Source organism: Saccopteryx bilineata, chromosome X (assembly GCF_036850765.1).
Source record: "Saccopteryx bilineata isolate mSacBil1 chromosome X, mSacBil1_pri_phased_curated, whole genome shotgun sequence".
NCBI classification, from domain to species: Eukaryota; Metazoa; Chordata; class Mammalia; order Chiroptera; family Emballonuridae; genus Saccopteryx; species Saccopteryx bilineata.
Genome location: NC_089502.1, coordinates 144,862,578 through 144,889,027, shown reverse-complemented (window position 1 = coordinate 144,889,027; position 26,450 = coordinate 144,862,578). Strand labels below are relative to the sequence as shown.

The 26,450-nt window shown below is 46.8% G+C and overlaps 1 protein-coding gene across 4 annotated transcripts in view; it reads right to left on the bottom strand.

The window, feature by feature from the left end:
* NLGN4X (neuroligin 4 X-linked) overlaps window positions 1–26,450 on the bottom strand; it is a 338,844-nt gene that overhangs the window by 3,906 nt on the left and 308,488 nt on the right. For all 4 annotated transcript variants that reach the window (XM_066250179.1, XM_066250182.1, XM_066250181.1 and 1 more), the window contains 2 exons: window positions 18,424–18,609; window positions 11,404–12,193 (listed from right to left, as the gene is read on the bottom strand). In XM_066250179.1, coding sequence (XP_066106276.1) covers window positions 11,404–12,193; window positions 18,424–18,609 — 976 coding nt within the window. The remainder of the gene's footprint in view (window positions 1–11,403; window positions 12,194–18,423; window positions 18,610–26,450) is intronic.

The window sequence follows — 26,450 nt, the reverse complement described above, 5'->3', positions numbered from 1 at the left end:
GTCATTTTGTGACACTGAGTAAACTGCATGTACGATTGTGCTTGTTGTACTGATTTTTTTTTGTTTTCAACTGCAGTGAGAAAAGTGTTGCGTAACAGTTGCCTTTTGTAGACCTAGTGCGGCCCGCCCAACGGCGGTGATCTTGCTCTGCGGCCCACATGCTGAGTTGAGTTTGGGGACCCCTGGTCTAGAAGGAGCAGAAGGTAGGGAGGACTCCCTAATAACTGTGCATTCATCTGGTTTCGGTGACTTGAGCATACAAGCTGTTGTTAGCTCTGGTCAGGGGGGAAGGTTATGTAAGAGACAGCGTGTTCTGGTCACGATGGATACCGGGCTCTTTTGGATGGGATTCGGGGGACACTGGAAAGGAAAGGAAACATGTTCATTTCTTTCTCAAAGGAGAGAGCGGTGGATTTGGGAAATCTAGAAACACACACGCTAGCCAGAGGCCATTGGTAGAAATTTTTACGGAATTCCACTTCCCCTTGTCAAACACACCGCCGGCCGTGAGAGAGACCCCGTTGGGATCCCAGACGTGCAGACAGCACGTGGCATATTTTAATCCTCCGCATGGGGCGTTAAAGGTGATGGCGACTAATGATCTGATGGGAGAGGAACGGCTTCTTTCTCTCCCGAGTGAACGCCTCCTTCTATAGCTTGCTCTCTACTCTTCAACCCCTCACACCTACGTCTTCGGTTGGAAACGGGGAGAGACAGTCAGACAGACTCCCGCATGCGCCCGACCGGGATCCACCCGACACGCCCACCAGGGGGCGACGCTCTGCTCACCAGGGGGCGATGCTCTGCCCCTCTGGGGCATCGTTCTGTCGCGACCAGGGCCACTCTAGCACCTGGGGCAGAGGCCAAGGAGCCATCCCCAGCGCCCGGGCCATCTTTGCTCCAATGGAGCCTTGGCTGCGGGAGGGGAAGAGAGAGACAGAGAGGAAGGAGGGGGGGAGGGGGGGAGAAGCAGATGGGCGCTTCTCCTGTGTACCCTGGCTGGGAATCGAACCCGGGACCTCTGCACACCAGGCTGACGCTCTACCACTGAGCCAACCTGCCAGGGCCTCGGTGTCGTATGTTATCGGAGGTTTCACGTTGGCACTGAGCACTGTGAGGTCTATGGGTTTCATAGGCCTTGGGGTTCATCACTTTATAGCGGTAGGTAATATCATGTTTTTCTTGGCGAAGGACAAGAGAGAGAGAGAAAGACAGACAGACAGACAAAGGGACAGACAGACAGGAAGGCAGAGAGATGAGAAGCATCAACTCATAGTTGCAGCTCCTTAGTTGTTTATTGATTGCTTTCTCATATGTGCCTTGACTGGGGGGCTACAGCCAAGACACTGACCCCTTGCTCGAGCCAGCGACCTTGGGCTTCAAGCCGGTGACCTTGGGTTCATATCCATGATCCCACGCTCGAGGCGGTGAACCTGCGCTCAAGCCAGCCACCTCGGGGTTTCGAACCTGGGTCCTCAGCATCCCAGGTTGATGCTCTATCCACTGCACCACGGCCTGATCAGACACAGAAAGGTAATATGATTCCTTCAAAGGATCAGTGGACTCTGATGTGCTTTTAGGGGCTTATAAGGCTCTCCTCAGACCTAAAACCAAGTGATTATCTATCTACTTGCTTCTGGGCCTCTAGGGAAAAATCCAGCCCACGCACCATGAATCATGTGCTCAAATGACCCCTGTGCAACAAGTGGAGATGTGTCCAGTCATTCGGCGTAAAACTCCTTCCTGGCAATAAAGGTCCCTTGTAAAACCGGACTCATGCTGATATCCTACCTACTCTCTCTGTAGGGACTTCTCTTTAAATTGCCTCTTTCTCGCTTTCTGCAAAGAGTTGGGGGAAAAGATGAATATAAACTAATCATAGGATTCCCGCAGATTCCAAAGCAGAGACACGCCCCAAGGCAAACTCAAGATGTAAGTCATCCCACCACACCCACCCCGGGGTTCTTGCGAACGAAGCACAAATATTTAAATACGTGTTGGTTTCATAAAAAATGAGACTGAGAGACATGGTACAAGAGCGTGGTGGTTATGGGGGCGGGGGGAAGGAGGGAGAGGAAAAGGGAGAGGGGGAGGGGCACAAAGAAAACTAGATAGAAGGTGAGGGAGGACAGTCTGACTTTGGGTGACGGGTATGCAACAGAATTGAATGACAAGATAACCTGGACATGCTTTCTTTGAATATATGTACCCTGATTTATTGATGTCACCCCATTAAAATTAATAAAAATTTATTTATAAAAAAAAAATAAGCCCTGGCCGGTTGGCTCAGTGGTAGAGCGTTGGCCTGGCGTGCAGGAGTCCCGGGTTCGATTCCCGGCCAGGGCACACAGGAGAAGCGCCCATCTGCTTCTCCACCCCTCCCCCTCTCCTTCCTCTCAGTCTCTCTCTTCCCCTCCCTTAGCCGAGGCTCCATTGGAGCAAAGATGGCCCGGGCGCTGGGGATGGCTCCATGGCCTCTGCCTCAGGTGCTAGAATGGCTCTGGATGCAACAGAGCGATGCCCCAGAGGGGCAGAACATCGCCCCCTGGTGGGCATGCCGGGTGGATCCCGGTCGGGCGCATGCAGGAGTCAGTCTGACTGTCTTCCCGTTTCCAGCTTCAGAAAAATGAAAAATAAATAAATAAATACATAAATAAATAAATAAATGTGTTGGTTTCAATATGTATTTTCTATTACATGTATCATGTATTCGTCATTATGGGGCCATGTTGCCATTCCTGAACTCCAACAGCATCTAAGGTCTTCGATGCAGAACACAAAATGTGAGTGTTTTTCCAGTCCTGTCTCCTGGTCTGTCTTCTAGAGAGACCTTTATTTTTGCATTTTTAGCCTCCTCCTCCTCCCCCAAAGAACCCACAATGACCTGGCCCTTGATCACTGGGCACTTGTATTCTGCTGACCGGCCAGGACCAACCCCTTCCCTTCTGTTGCCAAGGAGACATGACATGACAGAGAGAACCCTCCTTGGCCATTCAGTGCAAACCTTGGAATGAATTTGCAAAGCTCTCCAGGGCGGCTACATGATGGTTGAGTGGGTTTCCCGCACTGTCCGTTATCAACGGTGTTTTGGTTTAGTTTTTGGGGCACCGAAACTCTGATAGAAAAGAATCCGTCTTCCTTCTCCCTCTTTCTCTTTCTCTCTCTGTCCACGTGCACATTCCCACTATCATTTTTCCTATGCTCATCAACCAAAAAGTTGGCTTGGCAGATTATGTATGTATGTATGTATGTATTTCTCCCTATCTATGTATCTAGCTATGTATTTATGTATGTATCTATTTACCTCCTTGTATCTATGTATGTATGTATTTATCTATGTATTTATCTGTATGTATCTATGTATCTATGTATGTATGTATGTATGTATCTATCTATGTATCAATCTATGCATCTATTTATGTATCTATGTACCTATCTATGTCTCTATTTATGTATCTATCTATGTATCATCTATGTATGTATCTATGTATCTCTGTATCTGTCTATGTATGTATGTATGTATCTATTTATGTATCTATCTATGCATCTATTTATGTATCTCAATGTACCTATCTATGTCTCTATGTATCTATTTATGTATCTATCTATCTTTGTATCTATCATCTATATATGTTTGTATATATCTCTGTATCTATGTATCTCTGTATGTATGTATGTATCTATCTATGCACCTATGTATGTATCTATATACCTATCTATGTCTCTATTTATGTATCTCTATGTATCTATCTATCTGTCTATGTATCAATCTATGCATCTATTTATGTATCTATGTACCTATCTATGTCTCTATTTATGTATCTATCTATGTATCATCTATGTATGTATCTATGTATCTCTGTATCTGTCTATGTATGTATGTATCTATCTATCTATGTATGCATCTATTTATGTATCTCTATGTACCTATCTATGTCTCTATGTATCTATTTATGTATCTATCTATCTTTGTATCTATCATATATGTATCTATATATCTATCTATGTATCTCTGTATGTATGTATCTGTCTATTCACGTATGTATCTATATACCTATCTATGTCTCTATTTATGTATCTATGCACCTATGTATGTATCTATATACCTATCTATGTCTCTATTTATGTATCTCTATGTATCTATGTATGTATGTATCTATGTGTCTATGTATCTATTTAAGTATCTATCTATCTATCATCTATTTATGTATCTATGTATCTATCTATGTGTCTATGCATCCTTTCTAAGTATCTATACATTTCAACCTGGACATAACATTGTATCTCTTAGTGTTGGCTTCAGGCCACAGAAAGAAACCACAGCTACTGCCCCATCTTGACAAACCTACGACCAACTGGGGGACCACCAGGGTGCCGTTTGTGAGGTGGGATGAATTTAACGTTCTACCAGGCAGCAAAATCCTCTCTCCACAACGTATGGCCATCAGTACGCGATGAGATAGTCTTTCCATCAAAGCCCCATCTCCCTAGCGCTTACAAGGAGCCCCTGCTGGTGCTCACATGCTTCGGGGCTATTCTGCGGGTCACTGTCTGCCTAGGGTCACGAGGAGCAGAGATAAATGCCACGGTGGCCTCAGGTGTGGTTCGTCCTCACCTGTTCCCTTACTGCCACCATTGTGGCCCAGTCTCCTCACCTGAACCATGGAAACAGCTCCCCTGGAGGGGAGACAATCCTCCCCAGAGGGCTGGTGAAGCCACAACCTGATTTAAATAAGTAGCAACTACCTGGGAAGCCCTTGGGTCCTGCTGGCAGATAACCTGTATCACTGGACTATATGCCCACCAGCTCCCTTCCGTTTTCCTCCTTAAACCAGTGTGGCCAGCAAACTAGGACTCCCGACCGGCAGGCACAGCAAGTGACATTTTTGGCTTTGTGCACATGAAACGGCATTCTGAGTGACTTCCCTGCAGAAGGATCTGAGTGGGGCTCACGAGTCTGACAATTCATTTCTGGACAGACACACACCGCCTGCACGCATTCCCCTAAGCGCGGTTTCTGCCCTGCCTCTCACATACCGAGGGCTCGATTCTTCCGACGGACTTCTCAGTCCCCGCCCACCCCACTCTGGTCATCTCTACTGTGCTGTCTTCTCCCTGTGGGCTCTTCACTCTGAGTTTCGGACTGCGGTCAGAAGGGAGCGATTTCTCCAACCAGAAGGCTCTGCCCCCTGCTTGTCCGTTGCAGAGACATCACTGCTGTCAAGAAAGCCAGAGGCGCCCTGGCCGGTTGGCTCAGCGGTAGAGCGTCGGCCTGGCGTGTGGGGGACCCGGGTTCGATTCCCGGCCAGGGCACATAGGAGAAGCGCCCATTTGCTTCTCCACCCCCCGTCCTTCCTCTCTGTCTCTCTCTTCCCCTCCCGCAGCCAAGGCTCCATTGGAGCAAAGATGGCCCGGGCGCTGGGGATGGCTCCTTGGCCTCTGCCCCAGGCGCTAGAGTGGCTCTGGTCGCGGCAGAGCGACGCCCCGGAGGGGCAGAGCATCGCCCCCTGGTGGGCAGAGCATCGCCCCCCTGGTGGGCGTGCCGGGTGGATCCGGGTTGGGTGCATGTGGGAGTCTGTCTGACTGTCTCCCTGTTTCCAGCTTCAGAAAGCCAGAGGCCTCCTATGCCCATACCTGCTCCTGGCCCCTTGAGTACAGTGGACCAGCGATTAACCCCAGGCCATTTCTATATCTGTGTCTCTTCCCTGTTCCCCAAACGAGGGGCATGAACCAGGGCTGCCGGGCCAAAGGACTTCAGGAAATAATACGATGAGGTACTAAGAGTGGTACAGCGAGAAACGGCAAGAGGGTGGCCCCTACAATCCTCGCTGGGGGTTTCTAATGAGCTCCTTGTCCCGATCTCTTTGTCTTTGACGCTTAAACAGAGAGAAAGCCAACGTCTCGCGGCCCCTGACAGGCGGGAGCATTAATGAGATTTTAATGGCCCTGTTTGGCTTGCATAATTTTGTTCTTAATGGTTCGGTGCCGCTGATGATGAACGATGCTGGCCTGCCGTTTAAAAAGAGCGTCCCGGGCGGTTTATTGGCAAAAAGGGAGGGAGAGTAGGGAGCTTTGAGGAGAGTCAGCCATGATGGTGGTGTTTGGAGCGTTTAGGCGGGTTTTGGGGGCGCGGAGTTCCTGATCTGAGTGCCGCCCGCGGGGACACTTCTGGTTCTTGCTAACGACACTGTCGCAAAGGCAGACATTAGCCTGACCTGTGGTGGAGCAGTGGGATAAAGCGTCGACCTGGAAATGCTGAGGTCGCCGGTTCGAAACCCTGGGCTTGCCTGGTCAAGGCACATATGGGAGTTGATGCTTCCTGCTCCTCCCCCCCTTCTCTCTCTCTGTCTCTCCTCTCTCTCTCTCTCTCTCTGTCTCTCCCTCTCCTCTCTAAAATGAATAAATAAAAAAACAAACAAACAAAGGCAGACAGTACCCCCCTCATCTGCAGGACATACGTGGACAGGGACCTGCCTATCAAAGCGGTGACGAGTCCACCTGGTACCTTTCGCATTAAGGTACACGGAAACCTTGACCCACAAGACCTCGGACTGTGTGTGGCCTTAGTGGACAAAGGGTCCCTGCAGGTGTGATCAGTCAAGATCAGATGAGGCGGCCCTGGCCGGTTGGCTCAGCGGTAGAGCGTCGGCCTGGTGTGCGGGGGACCCGGGTTCGATTCCTGGCCAGGGCACACAGGAGAAGCGCCCATTTGCTTCTCCACCCCCCCTCCTTCCTCTCTGTCTCTCTCTTCCCCTCCCGCAGCCGAGGCTCCATTGGAGCAAAGATGGCCCGGGCGCTGGGGATGGCTCCTTGGCCTCTGCCCCAGGCGCTAGAGTGGCTCTGGGCAGAGCATCGCCCCCTGGTGGGCAGAGCGTCGCCCCTGGTGGGCGTGCCGGGTGGATCCCGGTCAGGCGCATGTGGGAGTCTGTCTGACTGTCTCTCCCCGTTTCCAGCTTCAGAAAAATACAAAAAAAAAAAAGATCAGATGAGGTCGCACCTGAGTGGGACGAACTTGCAAAGCAATATGCCGGCACCCGGATAAGTAGACTTCATCTAAAGACAGAGACCCACAGTGGCAGCCAACCACAGGTGACAAGAGGCCAAAGTGGAGGTGGAGGGAGAATCCTCAAGTCACGAGCGCCAGAGGTGACCCGCCAGCTCTCAGAAGCTGAGAAGCGTGGAGACGTCCCCCCTGCCGGTCGGAGAGGGAACAGGGCCCCGGAGACGAGAACACACCGGTGTGGGTTCTCTGTTTCAACAGCCTCGAGACTCTAACGAGCCCTTGTGTCCTCAACATCCCGCTGACTTGCGTGCGATTCTCTCCTCGTGGAAGGAGGACACTGTGGTGTCAGGCAAGCGCCTCTCTCAGAAGTTTGCAACTTCCTCCTAACTCCCCAGGGCAGCTGACCTGAGGCCAGATATGTGAAATCTGAGAGGTCTGAGCAGGCTGCCGTGCAACAGGCTTTTCCCTCAGGAAGCTGGCTGCAGTCTACGGCTCAGACGGCAAAGCACTCTGGAGCCGCTTCCCACCCAAGAGTATTGGCAATCGCTGCACAGAACGATGGCTTCCAAAGCCCCCCCAGCGATGAGATGCTCCGCGTCCCAAAACTTCCCTCCTCTCTGGAGAGCACGGTGTAAGGGCTCAGGGTCCGCACTCGGTAGAAGAGGCTGAAGGGTGACTGCAAACGCACACGCAGGTGGACCGGAATGGCCCCTCACTCATTTCCCCGGTTAGGTTACGAAACAAGAGAGGATCAGCAGACGCCACAGTGGGCGTTGCTACGTGAGATGGGGGGACGTGTTTCTCTCAATGGTCGCTGAGTGTCTGCCCAGCACAATGTGCCTGGCGGCTGTTGTGTGTGTAGCTCTGGGGCAGTTTCTCTAAATTTAGCTAATGAGCTTTCCTTGATAATATATTTACAGATATATATATATATATGTTTATATATATGTCTATAGAGATGCACATATGTATGAAATGCATATTTACTTATCAATAAAACAAATATAGCTATAAATAAATACTATGTTTACATACATACACATATAGACACTATATATGTACACTATATACACATACTATATACTATATATAGACACTGTATATAACACTATATAAACACACTATATTGTATATATAGTGTATGTATACACTATATATGTATATATACACTATATATACGCACCCTATAAACTATATACACACTGTATATATACACTATACATATATGCACTATACACTATATACATATATAAACAAAATATATATAGTATATATACAAACATACAGATATATACACTATACATATATAGTGCATATATAAACATGAACATAAAGTATATATACTACATATGTATAATCTATATGTATACACAATATAGATATTTATACTATATGTATAATTTATCAATGGATATATACTGTATATAGATGTTTATAGTGTGTGTATATAATTATATATAAATATACACACCTGGTATATATATATAATTATGTATATATAATTGTGTATATATACATATGATATATATAATACACTTGTGTATATATATATAATGTGTGTGTACATATATATATAATATATATATATTATATATATATATTCAGACATCAGAGATATTGCTGGTTGGCTTTCAGACCACAACCAGAAAAGAAATATTGTAACAAAATGAGTCACCCAATTTTTTTTGGTTTCTCAACACGTATAAATGTTATGTTTACACAATAGTGTAACGCACGATTTTCAACCTTTCTCATCTCCTGGCACAGATAAACTAATGACCAAAATTCTGTTGGACACCAAAAAATACATTTGTTGCCAATCTGACAACAACAACAAAATAGGTACAATTTTGATTCATTCACGCTGGACGGCTACTGTGTGTTGGCTGTGGTTGTTTCTCTCTCTGACAATCTAAGGGGAAAGAGCTCAGTGCCCCTGACTAAATAGTCTGGTAGTGCATGTAGTAAAACTTCTTGTAGCACATAGGTTGAAAATTGCTGTAGTCTGTTGAGTGTGCAATAGTATTCCGTCTAAAAAATAATACATATGTATTAACAAAAAAATACGTTATTGCTTAGAAAACAACAACTGCCTATTATCTGATCTTCAGTAAGTTATAGTGTTTGCTGGTGGAGCGTCTTACCTTCAATTTGTAAAAAAAAAAAATGAAAACAAAAACACACTATATCTATAAAGCATAATCCAGTAGAATAAAATGAGGTATACTCACATGTGTATATATACAAACATATATATAGTATCTCTCTCCAGTTATTATATAGTATATACACAAACATATATATAGTATCTCTCTCTAGTTACTATATAGTATATATACAAACATATATATATAGTATCTCTCTCCAGTTATTATATAGTATATACACAAACATATATATAGTATCTCTCTATAGTTATGATATAGTATATATACAAACATATATATAGTATCTCTCTCCAGTTATTATATAGTATATACACAAACATATATATAGTATCTCTCTCCAGTTATTATATAGTATATACACAAACATATATATAGTATCTCTCTATAGTTATTATGCTTCATTTCTGTGGTGACACAGTAAGCAAAATTTACCATGTGCCTCATGATTTAAAAAAAAATCTTACTTATTAATTTGAGAGAGAAGCATTGATTTGCTGATCCACACACTTATGCATTGATTGATTGATTGATTCCTGCATGTGTCCTGACTGGGGTTCAAATCCGCCACCTCAATATATGGGGACCGTGCTCTAACCAAATGGAGCTACCCGGCCAGGGCTCACGTCTTCTGATAAACCTGTTACTTACCTTACGGGACGAGGGAGGTCTCATTTACAAGGGCAACTTGCCGTGCGTCTAGACGCCACAGACAATGTGGTCAATCCGTCTAAATCCTGGACCAGCAGGTCGGCAAGGTAAGGTTCAATCGGCAGCTAACATGGTCATAAAAAATCTGGCTGGGCCCTGGCCGGTTGGCTCAGCGGTAGAGCGTCAGCCTAGCGTGCGGAGGACCCGGGTTCCATTCCCAGCCAGGGCACACAGGAGAAGCGCCCATTTGCTTCTCCACCCCTCCGCCGCGCCTTCCTCTCTGTCTCTCTCTTACCTCCCGCAGCCAAGGCTCCATTGGAGCAAAGATGGCCCGGGCGCTGGGGATGGCTCTGTGGCCTCTACCCCAGGCGCTAGAGTGGCTCTGGTCGCAACATGGCGACGCCCAGGATGGGCAGAGCATCGCCCCCTGGTGGGCAGAGCGTTGCCCCATGGTGGGCGTGCCGGGTGGATCCCAGTCGGGCGCATGCGAGAGTCTGTCTGACTGTCTCTCCCTGTTTCCAGCTTCAGAAAAAAAAAAAAAATCTGGCTGAGCAGAGACTAACTTCAGGGGAAAGAAAATAACTTGGCGTCCCCCAGGAGTTGACAGGGGATGTGACTAGCATTGTCCCCAGACGGTGGGGTCCCTGTGGTCATGGAAACGCTTATCTGCAGAGGGACCGGACCCCAGGAAAGAGAGGAAGAGGCTGAGAGAGAGAGAGAGAGAGAGAACCTACCCGGTCTTGGCGAAGTTCATCCAGAGAGAGAGAGAGAGAGAGAGAGAGAGAAAACCTACCCGGTCTTGGCAAAGTTCGTCCAGAGAGAGAGAGAGAGAGAGAGAGAGAACCTACCCGGTCTTGGCGAAGTTTGTCCGGAGAGAGAGAGAGAGAGAGAGAGAGAACCTACCCAGTCTTGGTGAAGTTCGTCGAGAGAGAGAGAGAGAGAGAGAGAGAACCTACCCAGTCTTGGTGAAGTTCGTTCAGAGAGAGAGAACCTACCCGGTCTTGGCGAAGTTCGTTCAGAGAGAGAGAGAGAGAGAGAGGACCTACCCGGTGTTGGCGAAGTTCGTCCAGAGAGAGAGAGAGAGAGAGAGAGGGGGAGAGAGAGAGAGAGAGAGAGAGAGAGAGAGAGGACCTACCCAGTCTTGGTGAAGTTCGTCCAGAGAGAGTGAGAGAGGGAGAGAGCGAGAGAGAGAGAGAGAACCTATCCGGTCTTGGCGAAGTTCGTCCAGAGAGAGAGAGAAAGAGAGAGAGAGAGAGAGAGAGAGAGAGGACCTACCCGGTCTTGGCAAAGTTCGTCCAGAGAGAGAGAGAGAGAGAGGGAACCTACCCGGTCTTGGTGAAGTTCGTCCAGAGAGAGAGAGAGAGAGAGGGACAGAGAGAGGGACAGAGAGAGAGAGGGGGAGAGAGGGAGAGAGAGAGAGAGAGAGAGAGAGAGGGAGAGAGAGAGAGAGAGAGAGGGAGAGAGAGAGGACCTACCCGGTCTTGGCAAAGTTCGTCCAGAGAGAGAGAGAGAGAGGGAGAGAGAGAGGGACAGAGAGAGAGAGAGGGAGAGAGGGAGAGAGAGAGAGAGAGAGGGAGGGCCTACCCGGTCTTGGCGAAGTTGGTCCAGTAGGTCATGACCACGGCGCTGAGCATGACGTCGTTCTTGGAGAAGTTGCAGCTGAAGAGGTCGGTGGGGCCGATCATGGGGATCCCGAAGACGTAGGGGACCTCGTCGCCGTGGGCGGAGTCGGCCCAGCTGGGCTTCATCTCGCTCTGGCAGTGGTGGTAGAAGGCGTAGAAGTAGGTGGGGGACCCGTACTGGGCGTGCAGGTCGGCGGTGGCCACGGCGGGGGCCACCCACTGGTGGTCCGTGAAGAGCGCCACCAGGGTCTTGCGCCGCGTCTCGGGGTTCTCCTTGTCGGCCCAGTCGGTGTACATGAACTTGATGGTCTCCCGCAGGGTGTCCTTGCCCTCGGGGTAGCCGTACAGGTTGTCCACGAAGTTGGAGACGGAGAAGTCGAAGTCGTTGGGCGTGACGCCGTCCTCGCTGTCCACGATGCCGTCCACGAACTTGAGGCCCTCGCCCTGGTTGACGCCCAGCATGATGTCGTAGTTGAGGAACTCGCCCTGCTCCATGAGGATCTGGGGGTCGTCCGGGATGACGTCGCCGTCGATGACGGGGCCGAAGGAGATGTGGTAGGTGGCCGGCGTGATGGCCTGCTGCGTCAGCTCCTTGTGGCTCTTGCCACGCAGGCACTCCACCAGGTCCGTGGTGTCCAGCATGTTACAGCCCACCTTGTCCGCCAGGATCCGCGTGTACTTGGCCGGCTGGTAGTTGACCGCCCAGCTGGACAGGGCCGTGCCGCTCTGGATGATGGCTTTCTGGAACAGACCTGCGGGGGCAGGAAGGGGGCGGGGGGGGGGAGGGGACACACACGTGAAAACCCGCGAGGGAGAGAAACAGCGATCACGGGGGGCGGACGAGGAAGGCCCCGACAGATCATCTGTCTGTCTGTCTGTCTGTCCGTCCATCCATCCATCCACCTACTATACCTATCTATCTATTTATCATCTATCTATCTATCTATCTATCTATCTATCTATCTATCTATCTATCTATCTATTCGTCCATCCATTCATCATCCATCCACCTACTATACCTATCTATCTATCTATCTATCTATCTATCTATCTATCTATCTATCTATCTATCTATCTATCCATCCATCCATTCATCCATCCAACCAACTATACCTATCTATCTATTTATCATCTATCTATCTATCTATCTATCCATCCATTCATCCATCCACCTACTATACCTATCTATCTATTTATAATCTATCTATCATCTATCTATCTATCTATCTATTCATCCATCCATTCATCCATCCACCTACTATACCTATCTATCTATCAATCATCTATCTATCATCTATCTATCTATCTATCTATCTATCTATCTATCTATCTATCTATTCGTCCATCCATTCATCCATCCACCTACTATACCTATCTATCTATTTATCATCTATCTATCTATCTATCTATCTATCTATCTATCTATCTATCTATCCATTCATCCATCCAACCAACTATACCTATCTATCTATTTATCATCTATCTATCTATCTATCCATCCATTCATCCATCCACCTACTATACCTATCTATCTATCTATCTATCTATCTATCTATCTATCTATCTATCTATCTATTCGTCCATCCATTCATCCATCCACCTACTATACCTATCTATTTATCATCTATCTATCATCTATTTATCATCTATCTATCTATCTATCTATCTATCTATCTATCATCTATCTATCTATTCATCCATCCATTCATCCATCCACCTACTATACCTATCTATCATCTATCTATTTATCTATCTAATCTATCTATCTATCTATCTCTCTATCTATCCATCTATCTGTCTATCTATCCGCCCATCCATCCATCCCGGGCAGGGGAGTTTCTGGGGACAGTGGCATCCAGCTCCCGCAGAGATGCTGGCACTCCACACCGTGTAACTCCTCTCAACACCCGCCCCACCCACTGGACATCGGTTTCATGGGGCGTTCTTACACACGAGTCCCACAAATACCGTCTAAGAAAATGAAATTCCATGTATAATTTGGCTGTCATGGTAATATATATATCTATATAGGATATCTATCTATCTACCTACCTACCTACTATATCTATCTATCATCTATCTATCTATCTATCTATCTACCCATCTATCCATCCATCCATCCACCTACTATACCTATCTATCATCTATCTATCTATCCACTATGTATCTAGCTATCTATCATCTAATATCTATCTATCTCTATCATCTATCTGTCATCTATCTATCATTTATCTTTCTCTATCATCTATCTATCTACCTACCTACCTACCATATCTATCTATCATCTATCTATCTATCTATCTATCTATGTATCTATCATCTACCTACTTACCTACCTACCATATCTATCTATCTATCTATCTATCTATCTATCTATCTATCTATCTATCTATCTATTCGTTCATCCATTCATCCATCCACCTACTATACCTATCTATCTATCATCTATCTATGTATATTTCTATCTTTCTATCTATATCTGTCCATCCATCCATCCATCCACTCTATCTTCTATCTATCTATCTATCTATCTATCTATCTATCTATCATCTATTTATCTATCTTTCTATCTATCTATCTATCTATCAAATAGATACATCTATATTCTAAATATATATGCATTCTCTTTCTCCTTCCTCAGTCTGCTGGACCATATGTTACTCCACCCCCCCACCCCCCATGCCATAAACAGTCAGTGAGAGCAACCACTTCCCCTAAAAATACGCTTTGAACCAGGAAGAAGAGCCCAGGCCACTCGGCCCCATTGGAAACACAGGTCCCACCTCATTCCAGAGAAGAGAAATCTACTGAGATCAGAGTTATATACATTTAGGGCTGTATTTCTTTTTCCTATACCCCTCCACAACCTGCTAGAAGCATTAAAATCTTCCGATTAAATTAACCAAAGTCGCCATTCCTGAACAGACCCCCTCGCTCAAACGGCCAACTGAAATGCATTTCTCAAAAAAAACAAACAAAACAAAACAAAATTATTCTTTTAAAAATTGCATCCATTGTAATCCCAGACCTTCGTATAATTTCTTCTGCCTCATGTTAAAAACATCTGTTCGGTCAGACACTTAAAAAATCTTGGGCAGTTTGAAGAGTCACATTTGAGCAATAAAATTCTGTGTAATTCAATCATTTCTGATCAGATCTGTCTAACACAAGGATGTCCAGAAGTTAAAAAAATAATAATAATAATGATAACCCCCAAAACTAAAAAACTGAAACAATCATCATCTTGAACTCCTGCCAGACAAGAGGTGATGGATTCAAAAAAATCACAGCACATTCTCCGACCTGTTCCCTCCTGCCGTCTTGCTGGAATTCAACACAATCCACTTCTGCTGCCCGATGATGTGGGGGACCTGTTAAGGCAGGCAGCTGGGGGTGCAGACGTTTGCGCCCTGTTGGCTTTGAAGCTCATGCAAGGAGTCACCTTGGAGAATGACGTGATCGTCATCGGGAAGATGTGACTCTCCAGGTTGGGTGGGGACTTGTCCCAAAGATGACCCACCATCTGAGAGTTCCCATCCGCCTGGCTCGTTATCAAAGCCTTTTAATTTCCCAGTGGTTTCCAATCTTTAGACATGACCAGGTATGGACTTGGCTGTTTGATTCGAAAGACTGATTTTTTTTTTTTTTTTAAGCGCCTGAAAGAGCTCACGTCCGATATTTGATCTATGGAGCACATTCACGAGCTAAAACCCAACTAGAAAAATGGTTGTAGAAGTTGCATTTTTTTTTCCCCTCTCTCATGGAAGAGCTGATGTCCAAGTAGTTATATTTCTGTCAGAAATGGGCCAGCACTGATTTGTGTGTTTGACTCTAAGGATGGATGCTTCAAAGCACCTTAGAGAAATGATGCCGATATCGGATCTGTGGAAGACCGTTTACGAGTTAAGACAAAAGGAGTTAGAAAAACATGGTTCTAGACAGGCGTCCCCAAACTGCGGCCCCCTGAGGCCATTTATCCAGCCCCCACTGCACTTCTGGAAGGGGCACCTCTCTCATTGGTGGTCAGTGAGAGGACCACTGTATTTGGCAGCCCTCCAATGGTCTGAGGGACAGTGAACTGGCCCCACTGTGTAAAAAGTTTGGAGACCCCTGTTCTAGAAGTTAGTTTTCTTTCCTCTCACCACTATTGGCCGTGACCAAAGAGGAAGTACAGATGTATACATATGTATCACTTTGGAAGTAGTAAAAGCCCTGAGAATGAATAAACATGGGGATAAAGACAAAAATCACCTAGAATTCTTACTATATGAGTATTCTTCTTTCTTGGATATTTTTTTCCCATTAGTCTGCTTTGCTGAACTCTGTCCGCTATTATGCATAATTTTTTTACATTGTGTGTCTCAGGCTACTGTATACCTTAAGCCCAATGATGAAAACTAATGATTGTTGCTTAGAGAAAAGGCATCCATCCCTAATACCTTTCTTGTCCTTTATACCGACACCATCACCCTTCTTCGCTGTGATAATACAAAGCATCTTCGCGAATACATCTGCTTCTGTGTGTTTTTGTTCATTTTGTTAAGACTATATACACCAGGGGTCCCCAAACTTTTTACACAGGGGGCCAGTTCACTGTCCCTCAGACCGTTGGAGGGCCGGACTATAAAAAAAAACTATGAACAAATCCCTATGCACACTGCACAGATCTTATTTTAAAGTAAAAAAACAAAACGGGAACAAATACAATATTTAAAATAAAAAACAAATAAATTTAAATCAAGAAACTAACCAGTATTTCAATGGGAACTATGGGCCTGCTTTTGGCTAATGAGATGGTCAATGTGCTCCTCTCACTGACCACCAATGAAAGAGGTGCCCCTTCCGGAAGTGCAGCGGGGGCCAGATAAATGGCCTCAGGGGGCCGCATGTGGCCCGCCGCGGGCCGTAGTTTGGGGACCCCTGCTATACACAGTAGCAGTGGAATTCCTAAGACCCACCCTTGGGGGGGTTCTGGTAACTCTTGATTATTTCGCTGGGTGGTGTTTGAAAAGGCCTTCACTTTGTGTGCCAGTCATTTCTATCCATGGATTGAAATACTGAGCATTCTTCCCCTGCGTCGTTTTGGCCGACAGGGGCGTGAGTCCTAGTAAAGTTGGTCCCGACAACTTCTTCAGTCGCTAAAGGCGCAACATGACAGTCTAGAGTTTTATCTCATAACGTCTTTTTTCCTTTTTGTAAAGGGCTACCACCAAGATAAGCCTTGAATTCCACCTCTTCTCAGCCATGGGGAAACAAAGAAAGGAAGTCAAGACATTCGGATTTCAGAGGGACAAAAACTCATCGATCGTATCTGGCTAATGAAGACTTCAAGGCCAAGAAATATTCAGCCACTTGCCCGCGGGGGTCCGGGAAGCAGGAAGAACACAGGAAGCCGTGCTACGACTGGGTGGTAGCTTCTTTTTTTTTTCTTTAAAGCAGATTTGTGGATCTTGAAGGTACTTTAAAGAACGATACTGTGAGCCTGACCAGGCGGTGGCGCAGTGGATAGAGCGTCGGACTGGGATGCGGAAGGACTCTGGTTCGAGACCCCGAGCTCGCCAGCTTGAGCGCGGGCTCATCTGGTTTGAGCAAAAACTCACCAGCTTGGTCCCAAGGTCGCTGGCTGGAGCAAGGGGTCACTTGGTCTGCTGTAGGCCCCCGGTCAGGGCACATATGAGAAAGCAATGAATGAACAACTAAGGTGCCACAACAAAGAATTGATGCATTGATGCTTCTCATCTCTCTCCCTTCCTGTTTGTCTGCCCCTATCTGTCCCTCTCTCTGTCTCTGTCACACACATAAAAATGATACTGTGAAGCTATTTAAAGTGGAAGAATTCTTTAAAACTTTCCAAGTGCTTTGGATGTGCACGGTTTAACATCCCTATGGACCTCTCTCTGTTACTTCAAATTTAAATTTTTTTTTTTTTTTTTTACAATGACAGTTGACAGTCAATCTTATATTAAGCATCCGGTGTACAGCACAACGGTCGGACATTTATAAAAACCTAGGATGTCATCTCCCCCAAACAGCTGCTGTCCCCCCCCCCCCGGCACCATTCAGAGCTGTTACAATATCATTGACTATATTCTTTTCCGTGTGGATGTTTCTTTGAAATCTCATCATTGCTTAAATATTCTCTGTCACCAATGGATAAGAAGGAATCACCTTGAGTTAGGTTGGGGTCACGGGAGTTGCTTTTTATAAATTATTATCAATTACAGTTTACTTTTAATATTAGTCTATAGATATAGTATTAGACTATATATATTATTAGACTACATATATATATATAATATTAGACTATACATACATAGAATTGAGAATCTGACACCCCGAACAGCATCCACTGACTCAGTTTACCTGCTCCTCTCGGCTTTTCAAATCATGCATACTGCGAGCTCACACTATTGGGGGGACACTCGGGGAGATTTGAACATGCGTCGTCCTTCCTTCCTTCCTTCCTTCCTTCCTTCCTTCCTTCCTTCCTTCCTCCCTCCCTCCCTCCCTCCCTCCCTCCCTCCCTCCCTTCCCTTCCCTTCGTTTCTTTCTCTTTCTTTCTTTCCTTCCTTCCTTCCTTTCTTCCTTCCTTTTTTCTCTTTTTCTCTCTCTCTTTTTTCTCTCCTTTCTTTCTCTCTTCTTTCTTTCTTTTGTTTTTCTTTCTGTCGATAGAGAGACATAGCTTTTACAACCATATGGCCACAAGCTTCATGACATCATAAGGCTTCACAACAAAAATCTGCACATCTCCTCATCTATTGTCCACATACTGTTTCTCTTCTACCAAGTTCAAGGTCGACATTATCTAGACTTAACGTTGACCGAGTAACGTCAAAAAGGCGAAACGGACGCGTTAGCCTTTCGAGAGATGTCACTCGGGCTCCAGCTTTTGCAAGAGACACCTGACGCTCGTAAGTTTAAGCAAGAGAAAGGGAACATGGTGGGGGGCCACCTGTCCACCACGGGAATGGACCCCCATTACCTTCCGAGTAGTGGGACAGGGTCAAGAGGCTGACGCAGGACGCCCCCGCCCCCGAGCCGAAGATGGTCACCCGCTTGGGGTCCCCGCCGAAGGCCCCGACATTCTCCTCGATCCACCGGAGGGCTTGGATCTGATCCAGGAGTCCGTAATTGCCCTTGGCTGCCTGGTCACCGGTACTCAGGAAGCCTAGGAAAGAAGACAAGAGATTCTGATGGGTCCAAAAAGCACAATCAACATTGTTGCACATTTGAAAAGACCGGGTGAGCAACACGATGGAACATTTTTAATTTCAAGAAGCAACATGATGAAACGTTTTTTTTAAATTTCCTGGCCGATAGAAATAGAGCACGTAAGTAACAGTTTTAACAGCGATTGTTGCTGTTGACACTAGGATATAATGTGTCCATCTGCGGGTTTCTCCCGGGCTAACCGCTAAGGCAAAATTAATCTCAAATACTGATCACTAGCGACAGTACCAGAGGCTATCGATTTTACTAGCTTCCAGTTATCATTCCTGTGAATTTGTTCTTTTTCCTTGAAGAAATAAAAGAGTCCAAAAAAAAAAAAAAAAAAAAAGAAGTTTTTCAAGGGGTTAAAAAAGTCTAGTTGTGTGTTGAGGGCGTTTTGCATGTTGGGATCTGTGTGTAAGTCCACATGTGTGTGTGTGTGCATGCGCGCGCACACACAAAAGCAATAAACGTCACCTTTTCCCCGTTACAGTTTTAATTAATATTTTAATTTAACACTTTTGAATGTTTGCATTTCAAAGTAAATTACAGACATAATGAGATCCCACAGTTAAATAGCTTAGTAGTAGGCAGCTCTATCTGTGTGTGTGTGTGTGTGTAAGTCGTAGTGATATACAGAAAAAAATTATAATTCTTTAATGAAATTTAGAGTGGACCGAATGAGGTCAGGAAGGCAAAACGCGAGGGCCTTTCCAAATTTCGCTTCCGCTCCCGGGAGAAACAACCTCACGTTGTGAATTCAAGTCAGAAAAAGTAGATTGTTAAACGGTTAACAATATCATACTGAGTATTTGCAAGTTGCAAAGAGAATGGATCTTAAAGGTTCTCATTATGAGAGAGAGAGAAAAAAAGAAATTTTGGCTGAAGGCCAATGCATGTAGATAAAGCTTTGACTTGGAAATGCTGAGGTCGCCGGTTCGAAACCCTGGGCTTTGCCTGGTCAAGGCACATATGGGAGTTGATGCTTCCAGCTCTCTCTCTCTCCTCTCTTTCTCCCTCTCTGTCTCTGTCTCTCTCTCTCTCCTTTCTCTCTCCTCTCTAAAAATGAATAAAAATAAAAAAAAAAAGTGAGGAGCTTCTAGAAGCATCTTCCTCCCTCCCGGTCCAGCTCACGTCGCACCAAGTTTCTGACTGGGGACAGACCCCGTTTTCCTCCGGTGGCTGAAGCCATTTTGTTAGAAACACATACACTTTCCTCCAGAGAGTCAACACTATGTTTCTTTTTCTTTTAAAAAAAAACACAAAACAACTGTTACAATGTTTCTAACGCTTTCCCACTCTGCCCTGCGCCTACCTGAACACCCAGTTATGATTTTTGTTTCTTATGCCCCTTTCTGTAGCATGCTGTCCACCGAGGGCTGGGCTAGTGACTCCTGTCAGTGAATGAACATCGAGCCGCCTGTCCAACAACCTCTAGAGCAGGGGTCCCCAAACTACGCATGCAGCCTCCTGAGGCCATTTATCCAGCCCCCACCACACTTCCGGAAGGGGCACCTCTTTCATTGGTGGTCAGTGAGAGGAGCACATTGACCATCTCATTAGCCCAAAGCAGGCCCATATTTCCCATTGAAATACTCGTCAGTTTGTTGATTTAAATTGACTTCTTCTTTATTTTAAATGTTGTATTTGTTCCTGTTTTGTTTTGTTTTTTTACTTTAAAATAAGATATGTGCAGTGTGCATAGAGATTTGTTTATAGTTTGTTTTTGTTTTTTATAGTTGGGCCCTCCAACGGTCTGAGGGACAGTGAACTGGCCTCCTGTGTAAAAAGTTTGGGGACCCGTGTTCTATAGCCACGTAAACCGGAACCCACTCCTTCCGATGCACCCCTTGAAACCGGAAGACAGCAGCACAACACACGCTCCAGTGCTGGGTCCTAAAACCCACGACGGCACCAGAAAGGCAGAGACCCAGCCCCACAGCGGGTCCGACAATGTGAATGCGCCAACTGACATTGACAAGCAAGCAGCAGATGGTGGGGTTCTGTTTCCAAATGACACCAGTCGGGACCCCCAATGCCCTGGACCTGCAGACAGGTGCAGAATGACCCCACAAGGGCGTGTGTCTACGGCCTCCACCGTCTCCCAGGTCTGGCCCTCTCTGACGTTAACGGGGACCCGTGAGACATGAGCTATGATTCGGGGGGGGGGGTGTATATAGAGGGTCAGCCACCCTCTCCCACTTAATCAGCAATTATGGATTACTTTCCCCCTGCCAGCAAATGTTCTGCCTTTCCTCAGTTCATCCTTAAACTAACTTCCTTCCTTCCTTCCTTCCTTCCCTCCTTCCTTCCTCCCTCCCTCCTTCTCTCTCCTTTTTCCTTCCTCCCTTCCTTCCTTCCTCCCTCCCGTCTTCCTTCCTTCCTTCCTCCCTCCCTCCTTCTCTCTCCTTTTTCCTTCCTTCCTTCCTTCCTTTCTTTTCTTTCTTTCTCTTTCTTTCCTTCCTTCCTTTTTTCTTTTTCTCTCTCCCTTCTTTTTTCTTTCTTTCTCTCTTTCTTTCTTTTGTCTTCCTTCCTTCCTTCCTTCCTTCCTTCCTTCCTTCCTTCCTTCCTTCCTTCTTTCTCTTTTTCTCTCTCCCTTCCTTTTCTCTCCTTTCTCTCTCTTCTTTCTTTCTTTTCTGTTTTTCTTTCTCTTTCTCTCTTCCTTCCTTCCTTCTTCTTTCTCTTTTTCTCTTTCTTCTTTCTTTTCTGTTTTTCTTTCTTTCTCTTTCTCTCTTTTCTTTCTCTTCCTTTCTCTGTCTCTCTCCCCCTCTCTCTCTCTTTCCCACACGGTTTCTCACGAAATGAATCCCACACTGCCCACGAAAACAGCCTCCTTCACGCAGTGTTAGGTGTAATGCAGGCCGACAATGGCAGCTGGAGGTGCCGTATCACAAGCGTGAGAGAGGCGATTCATCCCGAGGGGCTCCAGCCTCCAACAGCCCCCTCCTCCGCCACGCCTCCCTGCCTCTCTGAATCCCAGGCAGACAGGACCTTACTGCTTTCTGTTTTTCCTGCCCAGGAAGAGGAGAATTGGCAACACGCCCTTTATTTAAGCCGGAATCCGTCCGTCCCTCCGCAGCCAAACGTCACTGGTCACTCCAACAGCAGGTCTATCCCCAGCCACACCCTGGTGGTCAGCCTCCGTTCTCTGCAGAGCCAGCCACCCTCACGCACTTAGTCAGCAATTACGGATTACTTTCCCCCTGCCAGCAAATGTTCTGCCTCTCCTCAGTTCATCCTTAAACTAACTTCCTTCCTTCCTTCCTTCCTTCCTCCCTCCCTCCTTTCTTCTTCCCTCTTTCCTTCCTTCCTTCCTCCCTCCCTCCTTTCTTCTTCCCTCTTTCCTTCCTTCCTTCCTCCCTCTATCCCTCCCTCCTTCCTTCCTTCCTCCCTCTCTCCCTCCCTCCTTCCTTCCTTCCTCCCTCTCTCCCTCTATCACTCCTTCCTTCCTTCCCTCTTTCCTTCCTTCCTTGCTCCCTCTCTCTATCCCTTCCTCCTTCCTTCCTTCCTCCCTCCCTCCCTCCCTCCCATTGCAGGACAAACGAGGTCTTCAGGGTTCCAAACTCCTTCCCAAAAATCCCCAGGCAAACAGCCCTCCAAGTTCCCAAAACAAACGTGCCTCTTTTTTCTTTCTTTTAAAGCCGGCGTTTCCATCGTTTCTCCTCTGGAATTTTCACTCCTTTCCATATCCAGGAATGTCTTATTTCTCCTCCCTCCCTTTTCTTCTTGTTTAAACCATCCAGCGGGCAGACTTCCAATTTGAAGTCCTCCATGACGCTGAGTCCCTGTCCCACCCCAACGGTCAGAAAATGCTGCTGCATGGGACCCACAAATACGGGCCCCCGAGCCCCCTTGTGCGGGGGGGGGGGCTCTACGAACAACAAGCGGTCGATACCCGTCGATCGATTTTAGAAACAGCAACGAGGGTCACCAAAGAGGAGTGGAGAATGGACCCCTCCTTGGAAGCCAGTTCCCGAGCAGAGCACGTGACATTCTTCACGGATTGGGGGGGGCCCTTGAATGGCTATCTCTTTTTAACAGACGGCCCCCACCCCGCCTTTATTTCTTCCTGACAAGGGGTCCCAGCTCTGGACGCAGCTTTGCTGCTGACAAAACCTTTCGATTGCTGGGATTTTTTTTTTAATATTTTATTTATTGATTTTTTAGAGAGAGAGGAGTGAGAGAGAGAGGAGTGAGAGAGAGAGACAGAGAGAGAGAGAGAGAAGGGGGAGGAGCAGGAAGCATCAACTCCCATATGTGCCTTGACCAGACGAGCCCAAGGATTCGGACCGGCGACCTCAGTGTTCCAGGTCGATGCTTTATCCCACTGCGCCTCCACAGGTCAGGCGATTGCTGGGATTTTTATCTGTCCCTGAGACGAAGTTTGCAAATCGGTTGGTCACCCCTTCGCTCTCCCACAATGGAACAGGGACAGAGACAGACAGCGCAGGGTGGACACAGGCGTCTTCCACGTGGGCCGGACGACGCGTTTCGTTCAAAGCACAGCAAGGGGCGGCTGAGGAAACCCCTCTGCGGAGCCCAGAGAGGCTCCGTGTTGGTGCGGCTGCTCTACAACATGACTCGTGGACAAGGTGCCTAAAATCCCAGAACTGGTATTTATTTCCTTCCACCCGGATAAAAAAAGGGTGTCGTGTAAAAGCGAGTGTTCTGTTTGATGTCAATCACGTTTCATGGCACCACAGGGTTTATGAGGGTCACGGGGCTTTCCGGGTCCTGTGTGCAGTCGGTCGGTGGGGACAAGCTCAATGCAGTCAGAAGGGGGCGCCTCTGGGTTCACGTGCAATAGGACTTTAAACATACAACCCGTTTTTTGGAGGGGTGGACGGGAGGGTAGGAGATAATTCATCTCGTGAAAGCACAGTAGGTAGTTTTTATTTGACCAGAATATAAAATTTCTGAGTGAACGCGGAAGTTCAGCAGTTGCACATTTTTAGTGCGTGTATTCACCTGCAAAGGGTGGAATTCATCTAGAGTCCCAAGTGCACTTTTACATACTACACGTGTGTGCGTGTGCGTGTGTGTGTTGTCACAGAATGGTCTCTGTGCTTATTATTCTATCTGCAGAGCGAGGGTTTGCAATAGATGGTAAACCAGTAGCCTTTTTATTTTATTTATTTTTTGTTGTTGTAGGAGAGACAGAGAGAGTCAGAGAGAGGGACAGACAGGGACAGACAGACAGGAAGGGAGAGAGGTGAGAAGCACCAATTCTTTGTTGCGGCACCTTAGTTGTTCACTGATTGCTTTCTCATATGTGCCTTGACCGGGAGGGGGCCTTCAGCAGACCGAGTGACCCCTCGCTCGAGCCAGTGACCTTGGGTCCAAGCTGGTGAGCTTTGCTCAAACCAGATGAGTCCACGCTCAAGCTGGCGGACCTCAGGGTCTTGAACCTGGGTCCTCTGCATCCCAGTCTGACACTCTATCCACTGCACCACTGCCTGGTCAGGAAGCAGTAGCCTTGTTAGATCGAAAGCCCTCCCTCCTATATCCATTTATATGTGTCTTCCTGTGAGTGAGGATATACACACACACATTTAATTTAATGGACTAAAAGCAAAAAGGAAACATTGAAATAAAACTTTCCAATGAGAACAAAGAAGATTTTTACTTTAGGTCACATAAATCAGCCACCACCACCCTAAATAGATGTGATATAAGAACTGGGATACAGGTATAGTTAGTTCCTTATTGTTTATAAGAAATCACTCACTGAGCGTGTTTATTATAAGGTTGATTTTCAAATTTTCCTGTTGGAATCATTGATGATTTAAGAAAAGAGTTGCCTTTTAAACAGGACGGGATGGAAAAGAAGAAAAGCTAATATATTCACATTCTATAGTCCTGATGGAAAAACGCTCACTAAAGTTCACTGTCTCTACGTTTTGTTTCTATTTTATTTATATATAAATGACATGAGCAATAACTGACCGTCGTACTAGGTTTAATAATCACCTCCATATGGCACAGGGTCAAATTCTGTTTCTAACGCCAAGAGAATACATCTCAGGCAATCATGAAAGAGAGATGATTGGTGTAGCCTAAATTTCGGAAGGTAACATCCATTCAATGATCCACAAGACTCACAAACTGCAGACAGCCCCCCACAATTTAGAATGAAGGTGCACGAGCAGTTTCAAGTTCTTTCTGGGAAATGATATTAACTCTGAAAAGCAAAAGCCAGCTATTATATTCCGGAAACGAAACAAACAATGATAAAGGTGGTGTTTGTTCAATTAGACACTCTCGGTCAAAATGTGACGCTAACAGGTAAAACATTTCATAGCGATGAGACGTGTAAAATGGCCAGTCTGGGGGCCAAATGGCCTTGGACCTGAATTTGGCTTGTTTCGAATTCAAAACCTCGTACTTCTTACAAAGCACCCCCACGTTCTCGGTTGTGTTATTTGCAAGAGCCAAGACCTGGTGTAACAGCCCAAGTGCCCATCAGTAGACGAGTGGATAAAAAAAGCGATGGCCCATTTATATATGGGAATATTATGCGGCCCTGAAAAAGGAGACGTTACCCTTTTGTGGCAGCGTGGGTGGACCTGGAGATTGTTACGCAAAGTGGAATAAGCCACTCGGAGAAAGATGGGACACCATATGGTGTCTCACCTCTATGTGGAATGTAATCAACAAATTAAGCTGATGAACAATAATGGAAGGAGAGGCGTGGATGCCCGGAACAGACTGGCAGCTGTCAGAGGGAAGGGATTTTTTTTCTGGGGGGGTGGTGGCTGGATGAAAAGTGAAGGGATTAAGGAAAAATATAGATCTATAAACGTATAGACACAGACAAGAGTGTGGTGATGGTCCGAGGGAAAGTAGGGTGGGGGGGTCAATGGAGGAGGGGAAAGGAGTGGAAACTGCCCTGTGTTTCACTGTCTCTTTGTCTGTTTAAAACTTATTTTGGGTCCTGGCCGGTTTGCTCAGTGGTAGAGCGTTGGCCTGGTGTGTGGGAGTCCCGGGTTCGATTCCCGGCCAGGGCACACAGGAGGAGCGCCCATCTGCTTCTCCACCCCTCCCCCTCTCCTTCCTCTCTGTCTCTCTCTTCCTCTCCCACAGCCAAGGCTCCATTGGAGCAAAGTTGGCCCGGGCGCTGGGGATGGCTCTGTGGCCTCTGCCTCAGGTGCTAGAGTGGCTCTGGTTTCAACAGAGCGACGCCCCGGATGGGCAGAGCATCGCCCCCTGGTGGGCGTGCCGGGTGGATCCCGGTTGGGCGCATGCGGGAATCTGTCTGACTGCCTCCCCGTTTCCAACTTCAGAAAAATACAAAAAAAAAACAAACCCACCTTATTTTGTTTAAGCATGACCTGCGTACAATGTTACACGACCGACATTAGATTCAGGTGCGCGATACAGGGGTGTGTCGTTTCTGTACCTGACACTGGGACCGCCTCGCTCATTCAGGTAAGCATCTGTGGCCGGGCAAGCTTGCCACAACCTCATTGGCTCTTCTCCCTGTCACTCACCTCCCCACCACTTCCCTCGTAGTGACCGCCCTCTTTAGTCTCTATTTCTACGAGTCGGGTTCTGTTTTATTTTAGCGTGCATGCATTAGCTAAATGATATGGCATTTTCCTTTTTTGTTGTTGTTGTATTTTTCTGAAGTGAGAAGCAGGAAGGCAGAGAGACAGAATCCTGCATGCGCTCGACCAGGATCCGCCCAAGAAGCCCACTAGGGGGTGACGCTCTTCCCATCTGGGCTGTTGCTCCATTGCTCAGCAGCCCAGCTCTTCTCAGCACCTGAGGCAGAGGCCATGGAGCCATCCTCAGCACCCA